Here is a 24714-nt window from a genome sequence, read left to right on the forward strand (position 1 = left end):
AAGGCTGGCCAGGGGCGTGGGCGTGGCTGGGGACGACGTGGGGGTGGAGCTGCGCAGGAGGCTGGAGGAGCCCCGCTGGACCCAGAGGCGGGGCATGAGCCCCGGGTCCGCTGCGGTTCCGGGGCGTGGCTGCTGCCGAGCATCTCCCAGCTCAGCCGAGCCTCTGCTCGGGCAACGCTTTGTTCCAGCCGCCGCCTCCTCTACCCTCCGGCGTCCGGAGCCATCCCTCGCCTCCTCGCTCTCTCGTTTCGCCCACTCCCTGCATCTTGGCCTGCATCACCTTTGCCAACCGCTGCACCCCCGATCCTGCCCTCACTCCTCCCTCAAACTTCTGACCGGCACCCTTGCCTGGTACCCTTCTCTCTATTCCTCCCCCTCCATCTTCTTCCCCCGACCCCTCTCGGGTCCCTCTTTTCCCAAAACCGGGGTCTCTCCGCGCGGCCCCCGCCTCCAGGCCGGGGATGTCCCCCGCGGCCCCGCGCCCATGGTTCTGACGCTGCTCCTCTCCGCCTACAAGCTGTGTCGCTTCTTCGCCATGTCGGGCCCACGGCCGGGCGCCGAGCGGCTGGCGGTGCCGGGGCCGGATGGGGGCGGTGGCACGGGCCCATGGTGGGCTGCGGGCGGCCGCGGGCCCCGCGAAGTATCGCCCGGGGCAGGCACCGAGGTGCAGGACGCCCTGGAGCGCGCGCTGCCGGAGCTGCAGCAGGCCTTGTCCGCGCTAAAGCAGGCGGGCGGCGCGCGGGCCGTGGGCGCCGGCCTGGCCGAGGTCTTCCAACTGGTGGAGGAGGCCTGGCTGCTGCCGGCCGTGGGCCGCGAGGTAGCCCAGGGTCTGTGCGACGCCATCCGCCTGGACGGCGGCCTCGACCTGCTGTTGCGGCTGCTGCAGGCGCCGGAGCTGGAGACGCGTGTGCAGGCCGCGCGCCTGCTGGAGCAGATCCTGGTGGCTGAGAACCGGTGAGCGCGCCGGGCCGGGGTTGGGAGAGCGCCGCGTGGTGTGGACGGTCAAGCGCCTGGGTTCCCGTGTGCCTCGCGCCGTGCCTTTGCCTCCCTCACCTCTCTGCCTGCCTGCACTACATCTCTGTTAGGATCAGCATGTCCGTTTCACAGATAAGGAAACTGAGGCTTAGGAAAGTTTAGTGACTTGCCCAGTGGGTCACAGTGAACTAAGATTTGCTCCCAGGGCTAGTGGAGTGAGGAATGGAGTTAGAGGATAGGAGTCCGTCCCTGGCTCTATGGATGGAGATGGCATCCTATTGCCAATTCTTCCTCTCCCCCGTCTCCCAAGCCCACAGCTCTCCTGCCCACCGGCTTGGGTTCCCTTCTAGGACACCTTCTTTCCCCGACATCCCATCCCCCTCCCAATGGGAGAAGAAGGGAAACACAATGCTCAGAAAAGAGGGAGGGAGAACTCTCCTTTCTCTCCTCCCCAGGCTGCAATGCGAGCTGGCCTGAGGCTGCTTACTCCCTTCTTGCCTCCCCAATCCAACTTCTGCTCCATCAGTCATTCTGGTTCTTGTAACAGGCCAGATATGATCTCATTCTGCGGCTCCTGATGGGAAACAGTTTTCTGCTGTGAGGCATGGGTGGGGGAAGAGGACATCGGGGTGTGGAGCCCGGCAGGGACCAGGCGGAGTGTGTGTTCTCTCCCTCTACCCCACTTAGCACCAAGACGCTGCAAGAGGGTCAAACAGAGGCCTCGTTGCCACTCTTGCATGTCTCTTGGGATCTCTCCTGGAGTATGAAGACCTCCAAGGACTCACTTTCCCTCCCTTCTGATGCCAGAGCAGACCAAGCTGTCACAATCCAGTCTCATGGTGAAGTCTCGAGCTTCTCAAGCTTAGAAGAGTTTTTGGAAGAGTCACTTTCAGCTCATGCAGCTCTCACAAGTGTGAAGGGAGTGGGTTGGGGGTGTTTTCCTTGCCATTTTCAAAAAGAAAAAAATTACCTTGTGATTGCTGGAAATGACACAACTGTCAAAAATGCATGAATTAAGCAATTTAGGTTGGGAAACCAAGATAGGGTTCTGCTTATTTGGCAAGCCATTAACCTCCCATCTGACATCCGATGCCATGATTGGGATAGGCCATGAATTTGGAGGGGATAGCAAATAAAATATGTGTGTGCTCACTGGGTGTGGTGGGGTCGAGACTGGTAGGTGTGCCCTGCAGGCTTGCGATGTGGAGTCAGGTAGCTATAACTACAATCCCTGGAGAGTGAGTACAGCCAGCACCCCAAGGAGAGGAGGGCTGCAAGATGCAAACAGTACTGTTATATTTCAAGGTTAAAAATGACAATTCTCACCTGGTTCAGAGTTACTGAGAGAAGAGTCACTAACCAGTGTCCCTGGTACCAAGAAACATCACGCTGGTATCTTCAGGACCAAGGACAGAGCACAACGTGGCTGGTTGCTATCACAATGCCTCCAAAGAAAAGCAGGGTCGCCGCCAGGCGCCTTGGCTCACGCCTGTAATCCCAGCACTTTGGGAGGCCCAGACGGGTGGATCACCTGAGGTCAGGAGTTTGAGACCAGCCTGACCACCAGCCTGACCACCCAGCCTGACGGGGTGAAACCCCATCTCTACTAAAAAATACAAAAATTAGCTGGGCATGGTGGCGGGCATCTGTAATCCCAACTACTGGGGAGACTGAGGCAGAAGAATCGCTTGAACCCGGGAGGTGGAGGTTGCAGGGAGCTGAGATCGTGCCATTGCACTCCATCCCACCCTGGGTGACAGAGCAATGGGTGACAGAGCAAGACTCCGTCTCAAAAAAAAAAAGGCACTGTCCCAACCAGGTGTAGTGGTGCAATGGCTCACGCCTATAATCCTAGCACTTTGGGAGGCCAAGGCAGGCAGATCACTGAGGTCAGGTGAAACACAAAAATTAGCCAGGCGTGGTGGTGCGTGGTGTGTGCCTGTAACCCCAGCTACTCTGAAGGCTGAGGCAGGAGAACTGCTGGAACTCGGGGGGCAGAGGCTGCAGTGAGCTGAGATTGCGCCACTGCCCTCCAGCCTTGGCAACAGAGTGAGACTGCATCTCAAAAGAAAAAAGAAGGGCAGTATCCCTGCACCCCCTGTAGGCTGCATGAGAATGGAGCTGGAAGGAAGAGAAGGGAAGTGACACAGTGAGAATGTGTTTATGAAACTTTTTTCTCCTTCACCAACCAAGCCCCCACTTCCTCATCTCAAAGAAGGCTCTTCTGGGCAAGCATGGTGGCTCATGCCTTTGGGTGGGTGGATCACTTGAGACCAGGAGTTCAAGATCAGCCTGGGCAACATGGCAAAAACCCATCTCTACAAAAAATATACAAATTAGCCGGGCGTGATGGCATGCACCTGTAGTCCCAGCTACTCAGGAGGCTGAGGTGGGAGGATTGCTTGAGCCCAGGAGGCGGAGGTCACAATGAGCTGAGATCATGCCACTGCATTCCAGCCTCAGCGACAGAGCTAGACCTTGTTAAAAAAAAAAAAAAAAAAAAAAAACTCTTCCATCAGTGCGCCCACCCCTTTTTGCCACTTCCCTCTTGCTTTCTTCTCAGGATGCTATTGCACCCATTGTCAAGGAGCCTAGGTCACAGTTTTCCTGACTTCCAACTACCAGAAGTTCAACAGAATATGGTTCTTAAAATCTGGCCCCACAACACCCAGTGAGGGCCCCATATGACTGCTAGCCCTTACAGTCCACCCCCTTCAGGGGATCTTAATGAAGCTATCCTCAGAGTAGTTAAATGGCTTTCCCAGGAATATGCAATGAATAAATGGAGGAGACAGGTTTTTAAAATCACAGAAAGGCTGCCGGGAGCAGTGTCTCATGCCTGTAATCCCAGCACTTTGGGAGGCCCAGGTGGGTGGATTGCCTGAGGTCAGGAGTTCGAGACCAGTCTGGCCAACATGGTGAAACCCCATCTCTACTAAAAATACAAAAAAATTAGCCAGGTGTGATGACGTGCACCTGTAATCCTAGCTACTCAGGAGGTTGAGGCAGGGGAATTGTTTGAACCAGGGAAGTGGAGATTGCAGTGAGCCGAGATCATGCCACTGCACTCCAGCCTGGGCAAGAGTGAGACTCCATCTAAAAAAAAAAAAAATCATGAAAGCCATTGCATATAAATTCAAAAAAGTGGAAAAGCACAAAAAAGGTATACAGTTAAAAGTTCTTCTTGACCAGGCATGGTGGCTCATGCCTGTAATCTCAGAACTTTAGGAGGCTGAGGCAGGAGGATTGCTTGAGCCCAGGAGTTTGACTGAAACCAGCCTGGGCAACATAGTGAGAGCCCTGTCTCAATTTTTAAAAATTAAATTAAAATTGTTTTAAAAAAGTTCTTCTCAACCAGACCCCCTCTCTGGAGATAAATCACTGTAAGAAGTTTCTTGTATATCCTTCCAGAGAGAGTCTTTGCATATACAGGCATTTGCATGTATATTATATAGACATGTTTGCAATATATATATACAATCTTTCCCTCCTTTGGAGCTGGAATTTGAATCCAGACCTGTGTAATTCTAAAATATGTGCCCATTTCACCAGACCCACAGCCTCTCAGACCACAGAAGAACTGGGAGCTGGGTGAGTAGTTATCACAAGAGTGCAGCACAGTTCCACTCTGTAAAGGTGCCAGGTTCATAGGGAAAGGTGAGGGCTGGGGCATCAGGAGACTCAAAATAAACTCCTGGCTCTGAATTGATATGTTCCTGAGCAAGTCCTTCCCTTCACTGGGCCTTAGGTAAGTACTCTGAATATGAGGGTATTGGCTGGCCGGGCGCGGTGGCTCAAGCCTATAATCTCAGCACTTTGGGAGGCCAAGGCGGGCGAATCGTTTGAGGTCAGGAGTTCGAGATTGCCTGGCCAACATGGTAAAACTCTGTCTCTACTAAAAATACAAAAAAAAAAAAAAAAAAAAAAAAAAAAAAAAGAGCCAGGCGTGGTGGTACATTTCCATAATCCCAGCTACTTGGGAGGCTGAGACATGAGAATCAGTTGAACCTAGGAGGTGGAGGTTGCAGTGAGCTGAGATCACGCCACTGCACTCCAGCCTAGGTGACAGAGTGAGATCCTGTCAAAAAAAAAAAAAAAAAAAAAGAAAGAAAAAAGAAAAAAAAGAAAGAAAGAAAAGAAAATAAGGATGTTGGATTAGATGATTTCTTTCTCATCTTTTTTGTTTTTTGTAGAAACTGGGTCTTGCTATGTTGCCCAGGCTGGTCTCAAACTCCAGGACTCAAGCAATCCTACTGCCTTGGGCTCCCGAAGTACTGAAATTACAGACATGAGCCACTGCATTCAGCCAGATTAAATAATTTTCTTATTTTGTTTTTTATTTTTTTATTTATTTATTTAATTTTATTTATTTATTTTTTTTTTTTTTTTTTTTTTTTTTTTTTTTTTTTTTTTTTGAGACGGAGTCTCGCTCTGTCGCCCAGGCTGGAGTACAGTGGCGCAATCTCAGCTCACTGCAAGCTCTGCCTCCCGGGTTCACGCCATTCTCCTGCCTCAGCCTCCCGAGTAGCTGGGACTACAGGTGCCCGCCACCTCGCCCGGCTAGTTTTAGTATTTTTAGTAGAGAGGGGGTTTCACTGTGTGAGCCGGGATGGGATGGTCTCGATCTCCTGACCTTGTGATCCACCCGCCTCAGCCTCCCAAAGTGCTGGGATTACAGGTGTGAGCCACCGCGCCCAGCCTGTTTTTTATTTTTTGAGATGGAGTCTCCCTCTGTCACCCAGGCTGGATTGCAGTGGCACGATCTTGGCTCACTGCAACCTCTGCCTCCCAGGCTCAAGTGATTCTGATGCCTCAGCCTCCCGAGTAGCTGGGATTACAGGCACCTGCTACCACACCCAGTTAGTTTTTGTATTTTTAATAGAGATAGAGTTTCACCATGTTGGCCAGGCTGGTCTCGAACTCCTGACCTCAAGTGATCTGCCCACCTCGGCCTCCCAAAGTGTTGGGATTACAGGCGTGAGCCACCATGCCTGGCCACATTATATATTTCTTAAGCACATCCTGGCTCTTATATTCTAGGCATTTATGTAGTCAGATGTGTGGAAATGCAAAGTGAAGGTGAAGGATCTTGAACTCTGGAGACAGGCAGATCTGGTTTCAAATCTCAGCTGTGCCTCTCAGAAGCTGTGTGACTCTGGGCATGTCATGTAACCTCTCTGAGTTTTGGTTTTCTCACTGGTAAAAGGAATAATTGGGCCAGGCGAGGTGGCTCACACCTGTATTCCCAGCGCTTTGGGAGGCCAAAGTGGGAGGATTGCTTGAACCCAGCAATCCTGGGAGTTTGAGACAAGCCTGGGCAACATAATGGGATCCTGTCAAACAATCCTACAAAGTAAAATAAAACAAAACAAAATAAAAATCAGCCAGACATGGTGGTACATGTCTGTAGTCCCAGCTACTCAGGTAACTGAGTTGGGAGGATCAGTTGAACCTAGATGGCCAAGGCTGCAGTGAGCTGTGATCATGCCACTGCACTCCAGCCCAGGTGACAAAGTGAGACCCCATCTCAAATTGAAAAAAAAAAAAAATACAAGAGGAAGAAATAACTGTAGTTCCAGCAGCCTCTATGAATGATTAGGACCCATCTGTTTCTTTGAAGATAGGCTGCCGAGAAGCTATGGGGTCAACTCAGCAAATCTGTGCCGGCCTTATGGCATGTTCCAGACTCAGCTAGGTTCTGCAGTGGACACAAAATCACATGCACTATGGTCACTGTGGTGCCCTCTGGGCAAGGACTCCATTGCTGACTGGGCCTCTATCTCTTTGGCAGTAATGTCACCTGTGGAGGACATCACCTTTTTTTTTTTTTTTTTAGATGGAGTCTCACTATGTCACCCAGGCTATAGAGCACTGGTGCAGCCTCAGCTCACTACAACCTCTGCCTCCCGGGTTCAAGTGATTCTCCTGCCTTAGCCTCCTGAGTAGCTGGGATTACAAGCGCACACCACTACACCTGGCTTATTTTTGTAATTTTAGTAGAGATGGGGTTTCACCATGTTGGCAAGGCTGGTCTCAAACTCCTGACCTCAAGTGATCCTCCTGCCTTGGCCTCCCAAAGTGCTGGGATTACAGGCATGAGCCACTGTGCCCAGCCATCTGTGGAGGACATCATTTGTGGAGGTCAGTAAGGCAGGAAGCCTGAAGCTCTACCAGGATGTGGCAACTCTCCCACCTGCTCAACGGGCCTCCAAGTTCTCTCTATTGGATCTGTCCTCTCCACCATAGCCAGACTGAATTTTCTAAAACCCAAACATGGCCAGGCTACTCTCCTCCCTGCAGTGGCTTCTCTTTGACATCAAAATAGAGTACAAATGCCTTGAGGTGCTTCAAAAGGCCTCCAGGTCCAATCTCTTTTCACTCTCCCCTTGAATTTTCTGCCTCAGCCATGAAAGTGTGGGCAGCTCCCCAAGTGCACCGGCTCTCCAACACCTCCAACTCTTTGCATATACCTGTGCCTGAAATGCAATCTCTCCTTCTCCTCCTGACTAGTGCCCCCACTATTCTCTTGCCCTTACTCCATAGGGAACCATTCAGTATATCTAATGTGTATCTTTCTATCTGTGTTCTGCTAAAATCTTTAAATCTTTATTCTTGGTTTTGTGTACATGTATTTTTAATGTATATAAATGGTGCTGTCATATAGCACATTCTATTTCTTACTTTTTCCCACTCAGTATTGGGTTTTGTTGGGGGTTTTCTTTTGGTTTTTTTTTTGTTTGGTTGGTTGGTTGAGACAGGGTCTCGCTCTGATGCCCAGGCTGGAGTGCAGTGGCCCAATCATGACTCACTGTAGCCTCAACCTACTGGGCTCAAACTATCATCCTGCCTCAGCCTCTCAGGTAGCTGGGACTACAGGCCTCTGCCACCATACCTGGCTAATTTTTTGATTTCGTAGAGATAGGGGTTTGCTACCTTGCCCAGGCTATGTTGTCCTGGTTCATGTTGCTGTGTTATCACCCGCTCAGTCACTTGGACCTCCCCCCAAATCCTACAGAGTGGGCACCTGCCTATGTGACCTGACTCTCCCCAGGCTTGCTACTGATTGCCTCCAACTTCCTCACACTACAAATGACACTGCAGTGAACATCCTTGTCTAAGTGCTCTTGTCTATCTATACGATAATCTCTTTGGCAAAGGTTGCCTGTACTGTTCAACTTCTAATTTTGCCCATCTAACAGGTGTAAAGTGGTAGCTGGTTTTCTGTTTGTTTGTTTTCTGCCAGTGAACATTTTATTCAAGGTATGTGTGTGGAGCGTGGTCAGGGACAAAGGAGAGTGGAAATGACCTTTGAAATAAAATAAAATGATTTAGGTGAAGAAACTCTAGGAAAGGGTAATTTTCTCCATTTAGATCATTTTAAGAAAGAAAATGGGCTGGGCGCGGTGGCTCAAGCCTGTAATCCCAGCACTTTAGGAGGCCGAGACGGGCGGATCACGAGGTCAGGAGATCAAGACCATCCTGGCTAACACGGTGAAACCCCATCTCTACTAAAAAATACAAAAAACTAGCCGGGCAAGGTGGCGGGCGCCTGTAGTCCCAGCTACTCAGGAGGCTGAGGCAGGAGAATGGCGTGAACCCGGGAGGCGGAGCTTGCAGTAAGCCGAGATCCGGCCATTGCATTCCAGCCCCAGCGACAGAGCGAGACTCCGAGACTCCGTCTCAAGAAAGAAAGAGAGAAAGAGAGAAAGAGGGAAAGAGGGAAAGAAGGAAAGAAAAGAAAGAAGGAAGGAAGGAAGGAAGGAAGGAAGGAAGGAAGGAAGGAAGGAAGGAAGGAAGGAAGGAAGGAAGGAGAGAGAAAATGACAGATAAAGTTTCTGCTCTATGGAACTAACAAACAAGTAGACTATTAATATAATATCAGGTATTAAATGCCCTGAAGACAATAAAATAGGGTAATGAATTAGAAAGTGATGGGGAAAAGCCTTTAGATTGGATGATTGGAAGGAAGTAACATTTGAGCAGACATTGAAATGATGAACCATGAAGAGGATTTTGTTGAAGAACATTTCAGGTAGTGATAGCTATTGTTTTAATTTTCATTTCTCTGATTACTAATGAGTTAGAGCATCTGTTTATCTGCTTGTTCAAATTTTGGATTTCCTCTTGTCAATTGCCTGTTTATGTCCTTTGCCCATTTTCTTTTGAATGTATTGCCTTTTTCTTCTTGATTTGAATATTTGCTGATATATTCTACATATAAACCCCTCATTGATTTTTTCTTTTCTTTTTGTTTTCTTTCTGTCTCTCTTTTTTATTTTTTTCTTTTGACACAGGGTCTCACTTTATTGTCCAGGCTGGTCTCAAGTGAACCTCCCACCTTGGCCTCCATGTGCCAGGCATTGTGCCAAGCACTCTACAGGCATGAGCCACCTTGCCCAGCCTGGTTTTATATTTTCCCTTGTTGGTTTTAGACATTGCAATACCTCTGGCATTCTTTCTATTCCTCAAACACATCAGCTCCTCTGCCCTCAGGCCTTCATCCTTGCTCCTCTCTCTACCTGTTATGCTCCTCCCAGATATTTGCATGCAGGGATTCTCCACATTAAGCTCTCAGATGTCACCTCTTCACACATACCCCTCCTCCAGGCACACTCCATCACATCATCCTGTTTTGCTAGCGCCAAGGCCCTATCACTACAGTCTGGTTCACTCATTGTTTTCTTGTCTATGTCCTCCTCCATCGCTCTGAGGATAAGCTCCAGCCAGTCTCAGTTAAACCTCAGCCCATAGTGCAGTGCCTGGCCCAGGGCAGGTCCTCAGGAAACATCTGTTGAATGAATGAATACATGTGCCCCAGTCATGGGCCATGGAATGAGGAAAAGGCAAGGCTAAGAGTGGTGTGCTTCAAGTGACACTTCAAATTAGGACAAGTTAATATTTGTTGAGTTTTTACCATGTGCCAGGCATTGTGCCAAGCACTCTATATGGCTTATCTCATTAGTCCTGATAATAATCCTATGAGGCAGGTATTTGTATTTTCTATTTATGAGATAAGGAAAGCAAGGTAGAGAGATAAAGGAAGCTGCCCAAAGGTCTCCTTTATCCTAGTTAGAAAACGGGCTGAGAAGAAACCAGGACCCAGGGGATCTGCTCCTGAGCTGAGGCTGTTAGCCACCACACATACTGCCTCTCAAGGGGAGGAATGAGGGGGAGAATGGCTGTGGCCAGGATAGAACACCCTTAGAATCCGAGAAGTGGGGTCCTCCCAGGGGAGGAGGTGAGGGTGGGGAGCAGGGAGGGGAATCCTATCCCCTATATGAGGCCAGTGAGGCCCAGAGAGGGTTAGTGACCAGGCCCCAAACAGGCAAGCCAAGCTCCACAAGCTGCGGCAATTCCACCGTCCCCTTCCACTTTCACTGGGCAGGGACCGCGTGGCGCGCATCGGGCTGGGCGTGATCCTGAACCTGGCGAAGGAGCGCGAACCCGTAGAGCTGGCGCGGAGCGTGGCAGGCATCTTGGAGCACATGTTCAAGCACTCGGAGGAGACGTGCCAGAAGCTGGTGGCGGCCGGCGGCCTGGACGCGGTGCTGTATTGGTGCCGCCGCACGGACCCCGCGCTACTGCGCCACTGCGCGCTGGCGCTGGGCAACTGCGCGCTGCATGGGGGCCAGGCGGTGCAGCGGCGCATGGTGGAGAAGCGCGCAGCAGAGTGGCTCTTCCCGCTCGCCTTCTCCAAGGAGGACGAGCTGCTTCGGCTGCACGCCTGCCTCGCAGTAGCGGTGTTGGCGACTAACAAGGAGGTGGAGCGCGAGGTGGAACGCTCGGGCACGCTGGCGCTCGTGGAGCCGCTTGTGGCCTCGCTGGACCCTGGCCGCTTCGCCCGCTGTCTGGTGGACGCCAGCGACACAAGCCAGGGCCGCGGGCCCGATGACCTGCAGCGCCTTGTGCCGTTGCTCGACTCTAACCGCTTGGAGGCGCAGTGCATCGGGGCTTTCTATCTCTGCGCGGAGGCTGCCATCAAGAGCCTGCAAGGCAAGACCAAGGTGGGTGCAGATGTGGGGTTGGGTGGATCAGGGGTTAGAGAGCCTTTGGGAAGGTTTCCCAGAGGAAGTCACATTCAACCGGGTCTTGAAATACACATCAGAATTAGGTGAAGCAAGACAAAGACGGCGGGGGGCGGGGAGCCAGTCATTTTGATCTTGAAGGCAAGTCCCAAAGTTTGAACTTGGGTTTGGGGGCAAGAGGAAGACACTAAGAAGTTTTTAAGCAAGGGAACACTTGTGTTTTACAAAGATCATCCTAGCTGCTGTGTGGAAAGGGGCTTGGCAAGGGTGAGGGTGGAGGCAAGGCAACCTAATAAAAGACTATGTATGACTTGAAGGGGTGGGCGTTGGGAGAAGGGGGAGATAGCGACGCCAGTGGCAGAGAGCAGATTCAAGAGTTGTTTAAGAGATGGAGTGAGCACTTGGTGACTGAGAGAAGGAGAGAGAGGAGCTGAGGATGACTGCTGGCCCTGAACATAGGCAATGAATAAGGTGAACTGGGTGACAGACAAGTGGAAGTGGGGAAGGGGAAGAAAGTGACTTCTGCAGGACATATGGAGTTTGAGATGCTTGAGAGATGCCCAGCTGGGGAGCTTCAGTGGGTAGTTTAGCCTTTTGAGTCTGGAGTCTGGGAAGATGGCCGCTAGAGACAGAGGCTTGGGGCTTGGGACAGGACATCAGTGTGTCAGCCAGATAACCCCCACCAGAGTCCCAAGGGGTCCTCATGTCCAGGATCTAATCTACCAGTGACCTTTGCCCACTGCTTTAATTTGCTGTGTGACCTTGAGCACCTGGCTTCCCCTCTCTGGGCCTCTATCTGGGCCTCATTTTTATCTTGTGAAAAATTCAATAAATTGAACCACAGCGGCAGTTCTTACCCTGGATGTGGGATAATGATAGTTTTAGCACCGAAAGTTTGTGGATTGTACTTTTTGGAAACAGAGTTCTACTATATTGCCTAGGCTGGCATCAAACTCTCAGGCTCCAAGTGATCCTCTCTGCCTCAGCCTCCCAAGTAGCTGGGACTACAAGCACGCACCACATCCCCAGCTGGGCTTTGTTTTTAAAATATTACAGGTTGAAGATTCTCCCTACAATGTCACTCTTCTTTGCATTTTTCTGTGGAGCCTTGGAGGTTGGTGATAGCTGGTGCACAGGGATGTGGTGCATACCCCATGGCCCACCTTGTCTGTACCCCAGCTGTCATCGGGGGGTGCTCAAAGGTGTGTATCTTACAGATGATTGTCACCCATCATGTGTTTGCCTACAGATAAAAAGGAGACTGCTGGTTGGATGAGGTGGTTCACGCCTGTAATCCCAGCACTTTGGGAGGCCGAGGCAGGTGGATCACTTGAGGTCAGGAGTTCAAGACCAGCCTGGACAACATGGTGAAACTCCGTCTCTACTAAAAATACAAAAATTAGCTGGGCATGGTGGCAGGTACCTGTAATCCCAGCTACTCGGGAGGCTGAGGCAGAAGAATCACATGAACCTGTGAGGCAGAGGTTGCAGTGAGCCGGATCGCACCACTGCACTCTAGCCTGGGCTACAGAGCAAGGCTCCGTCTCAAAAAAGAAAAAAAAAAAAAGGAGACTGCTATGTTAGGGGGGTCTCTGGGGCCTCTTTCAACATCCAGTGTTCTAGGTACTTCTGATTCTTCTCTCTGCTCTCCAGAGCTGGGTCAGGGAGGACTTGCTCTATAAGGCAGGTCATTCTGCTTAGGGAGAAGGGTCTTAAAGGAAGTAGGGAGTGAGGACCCCAAGGATTAGATCTGGGCAGCAATCAGGATCACCAGCCTGTCACCCCTTTCCCATCGAGGCCAAGTGAGTCCAGTTCAACAAAGACATCTTGAGTCCCACTCTGTGTCCTTCATTGTGTCAGATACAGGGTTCCAGTAGTGACTAACACATGTCCTCAGCTTATACTCCAGTGGAAGTTGCATTGTCAACCAGTGACAGTGGCATTCAGAGTGTGGTATATAAGCCTTCATTGGAGTTGTGGGCCAGGATGTGGGGAAATCAAAGCAGGCTGCATGAAGGAGGTGCTAATCGATTTGGATTCTGGTGGATAAGTAGGATTTCCGTGGATTGGGAGGATTCCCACAAGCAGGCTGGAAGAACTAAGGATTTGGAAACATAGTGGGCCAAGACCCAGAGGTGTGAAAGCCTTGGAATGTGAGTGCATGTGTGTGTGTGTGTGAAGTGTAAGTTGGTGGAAGGTGAGGTGAACTGGGAGTGATGGGCAGCTGCAGTGTGCCCTGCCTAGGGCCATGCTGAGAGCTCAACTTTATTTCAGGGCCTGTAGATGCTATAAGAAGGATATGAAGGAGGGATCCGCCCCTCCGCCCCCAACCCATCCAGAGTCAGGACCTGGTCAAGAACTGAGAGAACTTCAGGAGGGGGAATCCGCAAGACCCCATGACTTAGTGGCTGCAGGCGGGGCCAGGGCAGATGGAGAGACTTTGGGTTGTCAGAAGAGACAAGGAGAGGGACTGGGCACGTGTTGGGGCACCTGGAGAGCTGGTGGAACCTAGAGCCCTCTCCCCACTCCCTCCCTAGGTATTCAGCGACATCGGCGCCATCCAGAGCCTGAAACGCCTGGTTTCCTACTCTACCAACGGCACTAAGTCTGCGCTGGCCAAGCGCGCGCTGCGCCTGCTGGGCGAGGAGGTGCCACGGCCCATCCTGCCCTCCGTGCCCAGCTGGAAGGAGGCCGAGGTCCAGACGTGGCTGCAGCAGATTGGCTTCTCCAAGTACTGCGAGAGCTTCCGGGTAGAGTCGTGGGGGGTGCACCTCCCCCAAGTCAGAGCGGGCGCCCTGTGCACAGAGACGGTGTTCCCTCCCGGCCTCGCACTCCTGTGGCGCTGGGGTGGCTTTTAGGGGTGGGGAGCCTGTACGCAGCCACCCTTGGGGTCACTCGGCTCTGACCTAGGTCCCATCCGCCTCCTCCACGCCATCGCCAGTTCCTTCCCTTGCATCTTGTGCTCGAGGTCCAAGGGCTAAGTATCGGAGCCCTTCCTGACACCCGACTCCTCTCCCAGGAGCAGCAGGTGGATGGCGACCTGCTTCTGCGGCTCACGGAGGAGGAACTCCAGACCGACCTGGGCATGAAATCTGGCATCACCCGCAAGAGGTACGGAGCCTCCTGTCCGCCGGACCCCAGCTAGGTCTAAATAAGCGCCCCCTCGGTCCACAGCCCATCTGAGTCTGGACCTCAGCGTCTTCTCCTCCGTGGGGTGCAGGTTCTTTAGGGAGCTCACCGAGCTCAGGACCTTCGCCAACTATTCTACGTGCGACCGCAGCAACCTGGCCGACTGGCTGGGCAGCCTGGACCCGCGCTTCCGCCAGTACACCTACGGCCTGGTCAGCTGCGGCCTGGACCGCTCCCTGCTGCACCGCGTGTCTGAGCAGCAGCTGCTGGAGGACTGCGGCGTCCGCCTGGGCGTGCACCGCGCCCGCATCCTCACGGCGGCCAGAGGTCAGCCCTCCCACCCGGGACCCCGCCCCAGCCCCAGCCCCAGCCCCAGCCACGGCCCTAGAAGGGTGAGGGAAGACACAGGGTGGAGACTTCCAGCCTCACCGTGGATTGCTTGAGCACAAACGTGGGTCACACTGGGCTCTGAGGATGTAAAGATGAATACGTTGCACTTTGCCTCAAGAAGTTCCCAATCTTAGGTGGGTAGGCGGTGGGAGGAAGGGAGGGAGGTATTAAACAGGCAGACGGCCCCTGCAGAAAGCTACCTAGGTCTCCAGTGGGAGCACAGAGGAAACCCGGCCCACCCCATCCACCCAGGTCTAAATTTCAGAGAGGACAGGATGCCTCACCATGTCTTGAGAGAGGCACTGGCGGGGAGGGGTGGCAACAGGAAGGGCAGCCCAGGCAGAGGCAGCGGCTGATGGAGAGTCCATGCAGTGGGGTATAGGTGGGAAGGGTGTGTGCGTATGTGTGTTATCCTATTGGCCAACAGCTTACAAAATTTGGGTCTAGAGGTGGTTTAGAGTGAATTCTAGGCCTCTAGCCACCCTCCTTATTTGCTAATTTATTTTAAACTTACTAATTTACCACTTAGTTAATCTTTATTGTCAATTACAAGGTACTCTGTTAGTTTTTAAGATATTATCTCGTCAGTCTCTACATTGATTCTATGCAGTGAGTGTTCAGTTTTTAAAATCAACCTTAAAGAACTCTTGAAAGAATAAAAAGAGGAATAAGTGTCCAGTTTGAGGGCCGGGCACTGTGGCTCATGCCTATAATTCTAGCACTTTGCGAGGCCAAGACAGGCAGATCGCTCAAGTCCAGGAGTTTGAAACCAGCTTGGGCAACAAGGTAAAAGCCCGTCTCTACTAAAAGCACAAAAAAATACAAAAAATTAACTGGGTGTTATGGCGCATACATGTAGTCCCAGCTACTTGGAAGGCTGAGGTCAGAGGATCACCTGAGCCCAGGAAGTTAAGGCTGCAGTGAACTGTGATCAGGCCACTATACTCCAGCCAGCCTGGGCAGCAGGAGTGAGACCCTATCTCAAAAAAGAAAAAAAGTGTCAGTTTGAGGAGTTTTAAAATACATCTGTGTGACCTCCCCCAACCCCCACCATCATCATTAAAGATATAGAATATTTCCATCATAGGTGTTCATTTTAAAGATAATGACAATAACATTTAAAGAATTCAAATACATTTCCCACAGTCATAAAAGTCATTAGATGGCAAAACTGGGACTTGAGCCTTGCCTTTCTGCTTCATAAACAAACAAATGTTGTCTATGAGGGTTGTGTCTAAATATTATAAGAAGATGAATTCTTTTCATTTTATCCATTCATTCAGCAATTACAGACTAAGCACCCACAAAACACAAGGGACTGAGCTTTGACTGCATTCTTATGCTTCAACTAATGCAGGTTGGCTTTTATTATTTTTACATGGCCGCTCCCATTAAAACTTCAAGATTTCATTTTTATTTTAATTAATTAATTAATTAATTTGAGACAAGGTCTCATTCTGTCACCCAGGCTGGAGTGCAGTGGCGCAATCACAACCCACTGAAGCCTCAACCTCCCGGGCTCGAGCAATTCTCCCACCTCACCTCCCAAGTAGCTGGGACCACAGGCGCGCAACACCATACCCGGCTAATTTTTGTATTTTTTGTAGAGACAGGGTTTCACCATGTTGCCCAGGCTGTTCTCAAACTCCTTGTCTCAAGCAATCCTCCCAACTTAGCCTCCCAAAGTGTTGAGATTACGGGTGTGGGCCACCGCACCCAGCACAAGATTGCATTTTTAAACAACAGGAAAATCCTAGGGCAAAAATAGCTTAAAAAAATAGTTCATATGGTGAGCCATGCATAGTTTTTAAGTGGGAGGAGTGACATGCTCAGATTTGGATTTTAGAAAGATCTTCTGGTAGCTGTGGCAAATGGACTACACTGGGCAATTCTTTTCTTTTCTTTTTTTAGACAGAGTCTCACTCTGTTGCCCAGGCTAAAGTGCGGTGGTGCGTTCTTGCCTCACTGCAACCTCTGCCTCCCAGGTTCAAGTGATTCTCGTGCCTCAGCCTCCCAAGTAGCTGGATTACAGACATGTGCCACCATGCCCGGCTAATTTTTTGTATCTTTTGTGAAGATGGGGTCTCACCATATTGGCCAGGCTGGTCTCGAACTCCTGGCCTCGAGTGATCCACCCACCTTGGTACCCCAAAGTGCTGGTATTACAGGTATGGGCCACTGCGCCTGGCCTAGACTGGAAAATTCTAGCTGGGTTTAGGGAGGCCATTGAGGAGGTTGGCACTGGAAACCTGAGCCAGGGAAGGGCCCGGAGGCTGGAGTCCTGGATGTTTAGTAGGTGGAATCCTCAAAATGTGGTGCCTATGCTGAGCACTGAGCATTGCTCCAGAGGGGCAGAGTACTATCTGTTTTATTCACTGCCGAATCTCAAGCACTGAAGATAGTTCTGGCACACAGCGAGTGCTTAGGAAGTATTTGTTGAATAAATTAAATGAGAGGCAGGAGTTGAGGCTGATACCCGGGTGTTTGGCTTTGGTGGGAAATAGGGAAGAAGGAATGAGCGGGAGATTTGGAGTGTGTTGAATTTGGAGTGATTGTGGGCAGCTGGCTGTGCAGGTCTGGAGTTCCAGAGAGAGGGCAGGGCCGGAAGTGCATGCATATCAATGTCCCTAGAACGCAGTGCCTGCCTCCTAAGAGTAACCCAACAAGAACATGACCTTCCTTCTGTAGGCCCCATTTCTCCTTTTTGGGAGAGGCCACCCTTCCCAGGCTGGGCTGAGAGGGCTGGGTAGAGGGATGATATACCTGACAGTGAGTGATGCAGAGGGGCCACCCTCACCATGCTGCCTGTTGCCCACTTTAGAAATGCTACACTCCCCGCTGCCCTGTACTGGTGGCAAACCCAGTGGGGACACCCCAGATGTCTTCATCAGCTACCGCCGGAACTCAGGTTCCCAGCTGGCCAGGTGAGGAGGGGCAGGCAGGCAGTGGCAGGGCCTTTGGACAAGGCTGTGGCACTGACACAGGACCTACTTACAGCCTCCTGAAGGTGCACCTGCAGCTGCACGGCTTCAGTGTCTTCATTGATGTGGAGAAGCTGGAAGCAGGCAAGTTCGAAGACAAACTCATCCAGAGTGTCATGGGTGCCCGCAACTTTGTGCTGGTGCTGTCACCTGGAGCACTGGACAAGTGCATGCAGGACCATGACTGCAAGGATTGGGTGCATAAGGTAGGTGCCCACCTATGCCTCTAAGGTCCCAGCATTGGCCCATGGTCCAGAAGATAGGGTTGTCTTCTAGTCCTTCTTATCTGCACATCCCAGCACACTTAGCCCTGAAGCACCTCCCTGACCCAGCTGGAAGTCAGGAACCACAGCTCTGACTATAATAGGACTTTAGCAAGCTACAAGGGACAAGAGACTAGGCTTTGGCTCCCTGAGCCTCAGTTTTCTTATCTGCAAAATGGGGTAACTTACCTGTTCCACTCACCCTGTAGAACTGTTGTGAGAATCAGAGCGAGATAAAAATGCTTTGAAAAATAACTTCCATAAGAGACACGAGAGCATAGCGACAGGCAGAAGGGAATAGTTGAGAGCTCAAAACTGAGAGTTTGAATCCTGGCTCTGGCCTTGGGCAAGTTACTCAACCCCAATAAGCTTTGTATTTATTACTGGAAAGAGCGTATTATAATAATAGTATCTAACTGTCTAGAACATTGTTATAAGGATTAAAAAAGCTAAAATTTGTGAAGTGCTTAGCAGAATGGCTGGCACATAGTAACTGCTCAATAGTGGTAGCTATTATTATTATTATTAATATAATTATTATAACTACTACCTCTGTTTAATTCATGATTGTATGTTCAGTGCCTGACACATTGTAGGAACTTACTGAATACTTATAGAATGGATGGATGGATAGATTCACATTGCATCTTCAGGTTATTAATCATTAATCTGTCAGTAGGAATTGGAGTTGGGGCTGAGGGATGCAGTAGTCATCTGAGAGACAGGATGAGACAAGCAGTCAGCTCAGAGACAAGAATATGCCCACAGGGCCAGGCACAATGGTTCACACCTGTAATCCCAGCATTTTGGGAGGCTGAGGCGGGAGAATCACTTGAGGTCCGGGGTTTGAGACCAGCCTGGGAAACACGGTGAAAACTTGTCTCTACTAAAAAAATACAAAAATCAGCCAGGCATGGTGGCGCACACCTGTAATCCCAGCTACTCGGGAAACTGAGGCAGGGGACTCACTTGGGCCCAGAAGGCGGAGATGGCGCCACTGCACTGCAGCTTGGGCAACAGACTGGGATGCTGTCTCAAAATGACTAGATCGCATACAAGTTGGTGTAAATGCTGAGCCAGGTAAGCAAACCTCTTGCTTGCCACAGGGGTTGGGAGAAGGGAGAGAGCAACACTATGTCAACGAAAAGAGTCAAACTCTGTAAAATATTTGAAGAGATTTACTCTAAGCCAAATATGAGTGACCATGGCCCATGACATAGCCCTCAGGAGACCTTTAAAACATGTGCCCAAGGTGGTCAGGGCACAGTTTGGTTTTATACATTTTTGGGAGACACGAGACATTAATCAATACATTTAAGATGTACGTTGGTTTGGTTCAGAAAGGCAGGACAGCTCAAAGCGGGGGCTTCCAGGCTTTTGGTAAATTTAAAATTTTTCTGGTTGATAATTAGTTGAGTTTATCTGAAGACCTGGGATCAATAGAAAGGAAATGTGTAGGTTAAGATAAAGCGTTGTGGAGACCAAGTTTTATTTGTGCAGAGGAAGTTCTCAGGGCAGACTTCAGAGGGAGTAGGTTATAAAATATTTCTTATCGGACTTAAAAGGGTGCCTGGCTCTTTGTGATTATCTCCTGAGTCTGAAAAGAAAAAAAACAATGGGGGGAAGGGGATTCTCTACAGAATGTGGCTTTTTCCCACAGGAGACAAACTCGTGGCGCAATTTCAAGATATGGCAGGGAAATATATTTGGGGTTAAAATGGTTATTTCCTCCCTTATTATATGATGTTATATTAGAGTCAGGTTAGAAAGCAGACCACGCTATATAGGTTTAAAATTAAAACCCCTCCGATAAGACTTTATGGTTTGTAGGGCATGACTCCCTAGGCCCCTTAGGTAGGAATTTGGGCAAGATTTAAAAAAAAAAAAAATCAGAGTTTAGTCCTCAGAGGACTGGAATAATCAGGGAGGACTTCATGGAGGAAACAGGTCTTGAGAAGAATCTTAAGAGTCTAGATAAGTGGAAGAGAAGGCATCCCAAGCCAGGGTAACAGCATGGAATAAAGGTAGGAAGGAGAACAAAGGAAATAGGAATAAAGCAAAGGAATAAAGGCAGGAAGGAGAACAGTGCTGAAAGTCCATATACATCATGGGTACTGCTTTCTCCATATCACAGATGAAGAAACCGAAGCTCAGAAAAGTAGAATAATTTTCCTCTGGATGCACTGCCAGTGTAGAAATCAGAAAAGCTAGGCTTCAGATTCCATCTATCTGACTCCAAAGCTCATAGCTTTCCCAAGATCCACACTGCATTCTATGGCACACATCTGAGGGGGTGTGAGGGGAGGTGATGGGGTAGGGCTGGATTCAGTCAACACCAGAGATGATCATCTGTATCTCTTCACAACTCCACATCCAGTGATGTCATGTTGGTAACTTGACATCAGCCATGGTGGGAGTATTTACACCAAGGAAATTGGGAACCACTACAAATCAGAGTTTTGTCTGTTTGGTTGATTGGCTGGTGGATTTTCTCCCCCGTGAATAGCTAGTTATTATAAAGTTACCAGCACACCGTTGGCTGGATAAGAACTATGGAAACCAGGTTAAGGAGTGTTTAAAGGCAGGAGAAGACCTGTGCTTAAGGCACTGGAAAACAAGGAGCCCATGAAGGAGAAGATGCCAGGGCAGTGGGTTTTAGAATGAAGGCTCTGACACTGAAATGCAGTCCACATGGAGTGTGGAGTCAAGCCCCAGAGGCCACATAGGAGGGGCTGAGTACTAGGCCTGGTTTGGGGAGGGGCACTGGGCCAGGTGAGCTTCCAGTAAGAACATGGCTGATGACCCAGAGCAGGTGGCAGGTAGCATTTTGAGAGAAAGAGAAGAGTGTCTGTGAGCTCCATGAGACTTCAGACCTTGCCTTGTTCATGTGTGTCCCTGGTGCTTAAAACCATGCATGGTACAAAGGAGGCTCTATGCGATTGCACCAAAAAAAAAAAAAAAAGAGAGAGAGGGAGAGAGAAAGAGAGAGGGGTTGTAGAGGAGTTTATAGAACAATTGAATCAATGATTAAGCAGACAAGTGATACTGATGAAGCTGAGATGCCATGCCTGAGAGAGCCATACTTATCTAGTAGATTTACCAGGTTAGAAGACTTGACTCCATTTTTTTTCTTTTTTTTTTTTTCCAGTAGAGATAGGGTTTCACTATGTCACCCAGGCTAGTCTCAAACTCCTGAGCTCAAGTCTGGAGTTCAGTGCTTGCCTCGGCCTCCCAAAGTTCTGGGATTAGAGGCATGAGCCACCATGCCCAGCCAAAGGACTTGACTCTAATTGCTTTCATTCTCAACCAGCTAGGTGATCCTGAACAAACCATTATCCCTCTCTTTTATTTATTCATTTTTTTTGAGACAGACTCTCGCTCTGTCACCAGTCTAGAGTGCTGTGGCACGATCTCGGCTCACTGCAACCTCCACCTCCCGGGTTCAAGCAATTGCCCTGCCTCAGCCTCCTGAGTAGCTGGGACTACAGGCACACGCCACTATGTCCAGCTAATTTAGATATATATATATTTTAGTAGAGACCGGGTTTCACCATGTTGGCCAGGATGGTCTCGATCTCCTGACCTTGTGATCTGCCTGCCTCGGCCTCCCCAAGTACCGGGATTACAGGCATGAGCCACCGTACCCGGCCGCTATTATCCCTTTCTTGGCCAGCCTCTGAATCTGTGCAATAAACAGTTTGTACTGTCTTTGGTTTTGTATAATTCTGGATGAAACAAATGTCTAAAGATTTCCAAATAAGGCCGGGCGCGGTGGCTCAAGCCTGTAATCCCAGCACTTTGGGAGGCCGAGATGGGCGGATCACGAGGTCAGGAGATCGAGACCATCCTGGCTAACACGGTGAAACCCCATCTCTACTAAAAATACAAAAAAATAAGCCGGGCGAGGTGGCGGGCACCTGTAGTCCCAGCTGCTCGGGAGGCTGAGGCAGGAGAATTGTGCGAACCCAGGAGGCGGAGCTTGCAGTGAGCGGAGATCTGGCCACTGCACTCCAGCCTGGGCGACAAAGCGAGACTCCGTCTCAAAAAAAAAAAAAAAAAAAAAAAGATTTCCAAATAAATTGCTGCAGGGTCAGGATTCATTCCAGTGCTCAGCAGAGAGGCAGCAGGGCTTGGTTGAAACAGCCTGGACTTGGACTCTCGAGGCTTGAGTCAGAGGACTGGTCCTTCATGGGCTGGGCGTACATGTGGCTTAGGAGGAAATCCCTTCCTCTCTGGGCTTTTTTCTCTCCATCTGTAAAATGGAGAGGCTCCCCAGGAAGCCAGTCAAGGGCAAAGTTACATATGTTCTTTCCCCAGGAAGGCTCCACTTCCCAAGAATGCTTGGCACCCCTTGTCGTCCCAGCAGATGGCAAAGAGGCAGGAAGAGCCTTTGCCTTGGACCAGCCCCAGAGGCGCCGTCATCCCTCTTTGGTTGTTTCTGGTGCTTAATTGCCTCTGGTTTTAAAAGTCCTTTCCCTGAAGTCACATTAGCGGGTAATCAATATGGAAAACCACAAGTGAACTGCACTTAAGTAAGTAAAATCCCTTTGGTTCCCTATTAAGAGGAAGAAAAACATTCAATAAGCACTTACGGAACCCCATTAATAGCAAATAATTCCTTAAAACAATGCTTTGGGGTAGGTTTTATTATCTCCACTTTATGGAAGAGGAAATAATAACACCTATTACGTATTAAGCATACACTGTATGCTAAGCGCTGTTCTAATTACTTGCCATGGAATGTTGCGCTTATTCCATGGAAAAATCTATCATTAACTCTGCTTTATATATTAGAAAACAAAGGAACAGATGTGGCGGCCCACGCCTGTGATCCCAACACTTCGGGATGCTAAGGTGGGAGGATCACTTGAGGCCAGGAGTTTGAGACCAGCCTGGGCAACATGGTGAAACCCCATCTCTACTAAAAAATACAAAAAATTAGCCAGACATGGTAGCACACGCCTGTGGTCCCAGCTACTTGGGAGGCTGAGGTGGGAGGATGGCTTGAGCCCAGGAGGTTGAGGCTGCAGTGAGCCTTGATGGCGCCACTGCCCTCCAGCCTGGGCAACAAAGTGAGATCCTGTTCCCTGCCCTCCACCAAAAAAAAAAAAAAGAGAGAGAAAACGGAAACTTTAAATACCTATCATTTTTGCCTCAGGTCGTAGAGCCTGTGTCAGAGACTCAATGTGAACCCTGATTTGATGATTCCAGAGTGCAGCCCTAACTGCTGTGCTATGTTTTCTCATTCATTCATTCATCCATCCATTAAATATTTAGCAAGGGCTAACTGTAAGGGCTCTGTAAAAGATGCTAAGATATAAAGTCAGTGAAAAATAGATATGATCCCTCCTCATGTCTGGCAGAGAAGACAAATAGTAGTTTATCCATTAATTAATTAAAATTTGCAACCATAATATGTTCTGCAGAGCCTATAATAGGAGAACTGATTTGGTCAGGGCAGTGGGAGACAACTGCCCTGTGTAAGAGTTGATTGAGCTCAGATCAGAAAAATGAATGGGCATTATCAAGGGGGAAGGACAAGGAAGCTTATTTTGTGTGACTGGGAGGACAGAGCAGGGGTAGAGTTTGAGAAGTGGACTGTGGCCAACCACATAGGGCCTCACAGGCCACATGAAGGAGTTTGGACTTTATTCTAAGACCATGCAAAGTCTTGAAGAGTTTTAAGTAGGGAGTGACAGGATCTGATTTGTCAGATGTGCATTTTGCAAATATTAGCTACATGAAAGGGCAATGTGGAGAGTGAATTAGAGAAGACAAGGGTGGATGAGGAAAGACCTGGTGGGGGCTTAAAGATAATAGGGATTGGAGGAGAGTGGTAGTGGGTGGAGGCAGGGGGAAAATGGTGGATTTGAGAAATAAGTAAGGAGTACAATTGGCAGGGCGCATGATGGATCAACCTGTATGCAGGATTGTGATGTTTTTCTTCTGACACCAAATTGTTTGGGGTTTTTCCCACACTAACCACTAATTCTCCAACTTTCCAACACCAGCTGGGTATCCCACAATTCAATTCAATTCTGAAATGTCAGTCACGAGGCCCAGGTCCCCAGGCTACCACATTTCTGTTTGATTTGGCTACAAATTGAGGGGTTCCCATGACACCCCGAGGTTCAACTTGCTAGAATGACTCAGAACTGAGGAAAGCACTTTACTTACTATTAGTTGCTTATTATGTCAACCTTAAATAATGAGATTCAGAAAATAAGACTAAGTATAGAGTTTCTTTGAGTGCAAAGTTTGAGAATAGCCACCCAGGAAGCATTGACTCCAAAGGAATGGGGTGAGTACTCCAAATTGGAGAAGTTAAGGTTTCACTTCCACAGGCAGACAGAGGAATTTTAGCAGGATTCCAACATTTTCCATATAAGACCAGTGCATATGTTACAATGCTTTGATTGGCTATAGATTGCTACATTCCAAGGAAGATGACTTTATTACCCCCTGAGGAGGGGTGGTGATCTGAGTGGGGATCTAAGGGGGTCTTATCTCTGGTGCCATTTGGTCTTCCTAAGTAATTACAGAAAAAAAAAAAAAAAAAAAAAAATAGGTAGAAGTAAAAAAAAAAAAAAAAAAAATAGGTGGAAGTTGCAGCTGCATGCCTCGTGACTCAGGCTGCATAGACCAATTCCTGTCAAGGCTCAGAATAATTTAAAGTTCCAAGAGCTTTAGGTTTGATTTAACAAAGCTTGAATAATAATAATAAATAATATTATTAATCTCAAAATCCTGGGCTCAAGTGATCCTCCTGCCTCAGGCTCCCAAAGTGTTGGGATTACAGGCGTGACCCACCATGCCCAGCTGAATTATTTAATTTCACTTACAAATTCCACTTACAAAGGACACAGCTCAAGAATAGCCAAATGGAAGAGATACATAGGATCTCTATGTGTGGAGAGTAGAGGTGTGGATGCCATGCCTTCTACCACCTTC

General features: G+C 49.3%; 1 protein-coding gene across 1 annotated transcript in view; it reads left to right on the plus strand.

Moving 5' to 3' along the window:
• SARM1 (sterile alpha and TIR motif containing 1) overlaps positions 1–24714 on the plus strand; it is a 27531-nt gene continuing 2817 nt past the window's right edge. Inside the window, exons 1-7 of the mRNA XM_008010772.3 lie at positions 1–954; positions 10361–10979; positions 13538–13750; positions 14020–14111; positions 14221–14456; positions 17341–17443; positions 17517–17706. Of these exons, the coding sequence (XP_008008963.3) occupies positions 95–954; positions 10361–10979; positions 13538–13750; positions 14020–14111; positions 14221–14456; positions 17341–17443; positions 17517–17706 (2313 nt within the window). The 5' untranslated portion in view covers positions 1–94. The remainder of the gene's footprint in view (positions 955–10360; positions 10980–13537; positions 13751–14019; positions 14112–14220; positions 14457–17340; positions 17444–17516; positions 17707–24714) is intronic.

The sequence above is a fragment of the Chlorocebus sabaeus genome, chromosome 16 (assembly GCF_047675955.1).
Source record: "Chlorocebus sabaeus isolate Y175 chromosome 16, mChlSab1.0.hap1, whole genome shotgun sequence".
Lineage (NCBI taxonomy): Eukaryota > Metazoa > Chordata > Mammalia > Primates > Cercopithecidae > Chlorocebus > Chlorocebus sabaeus.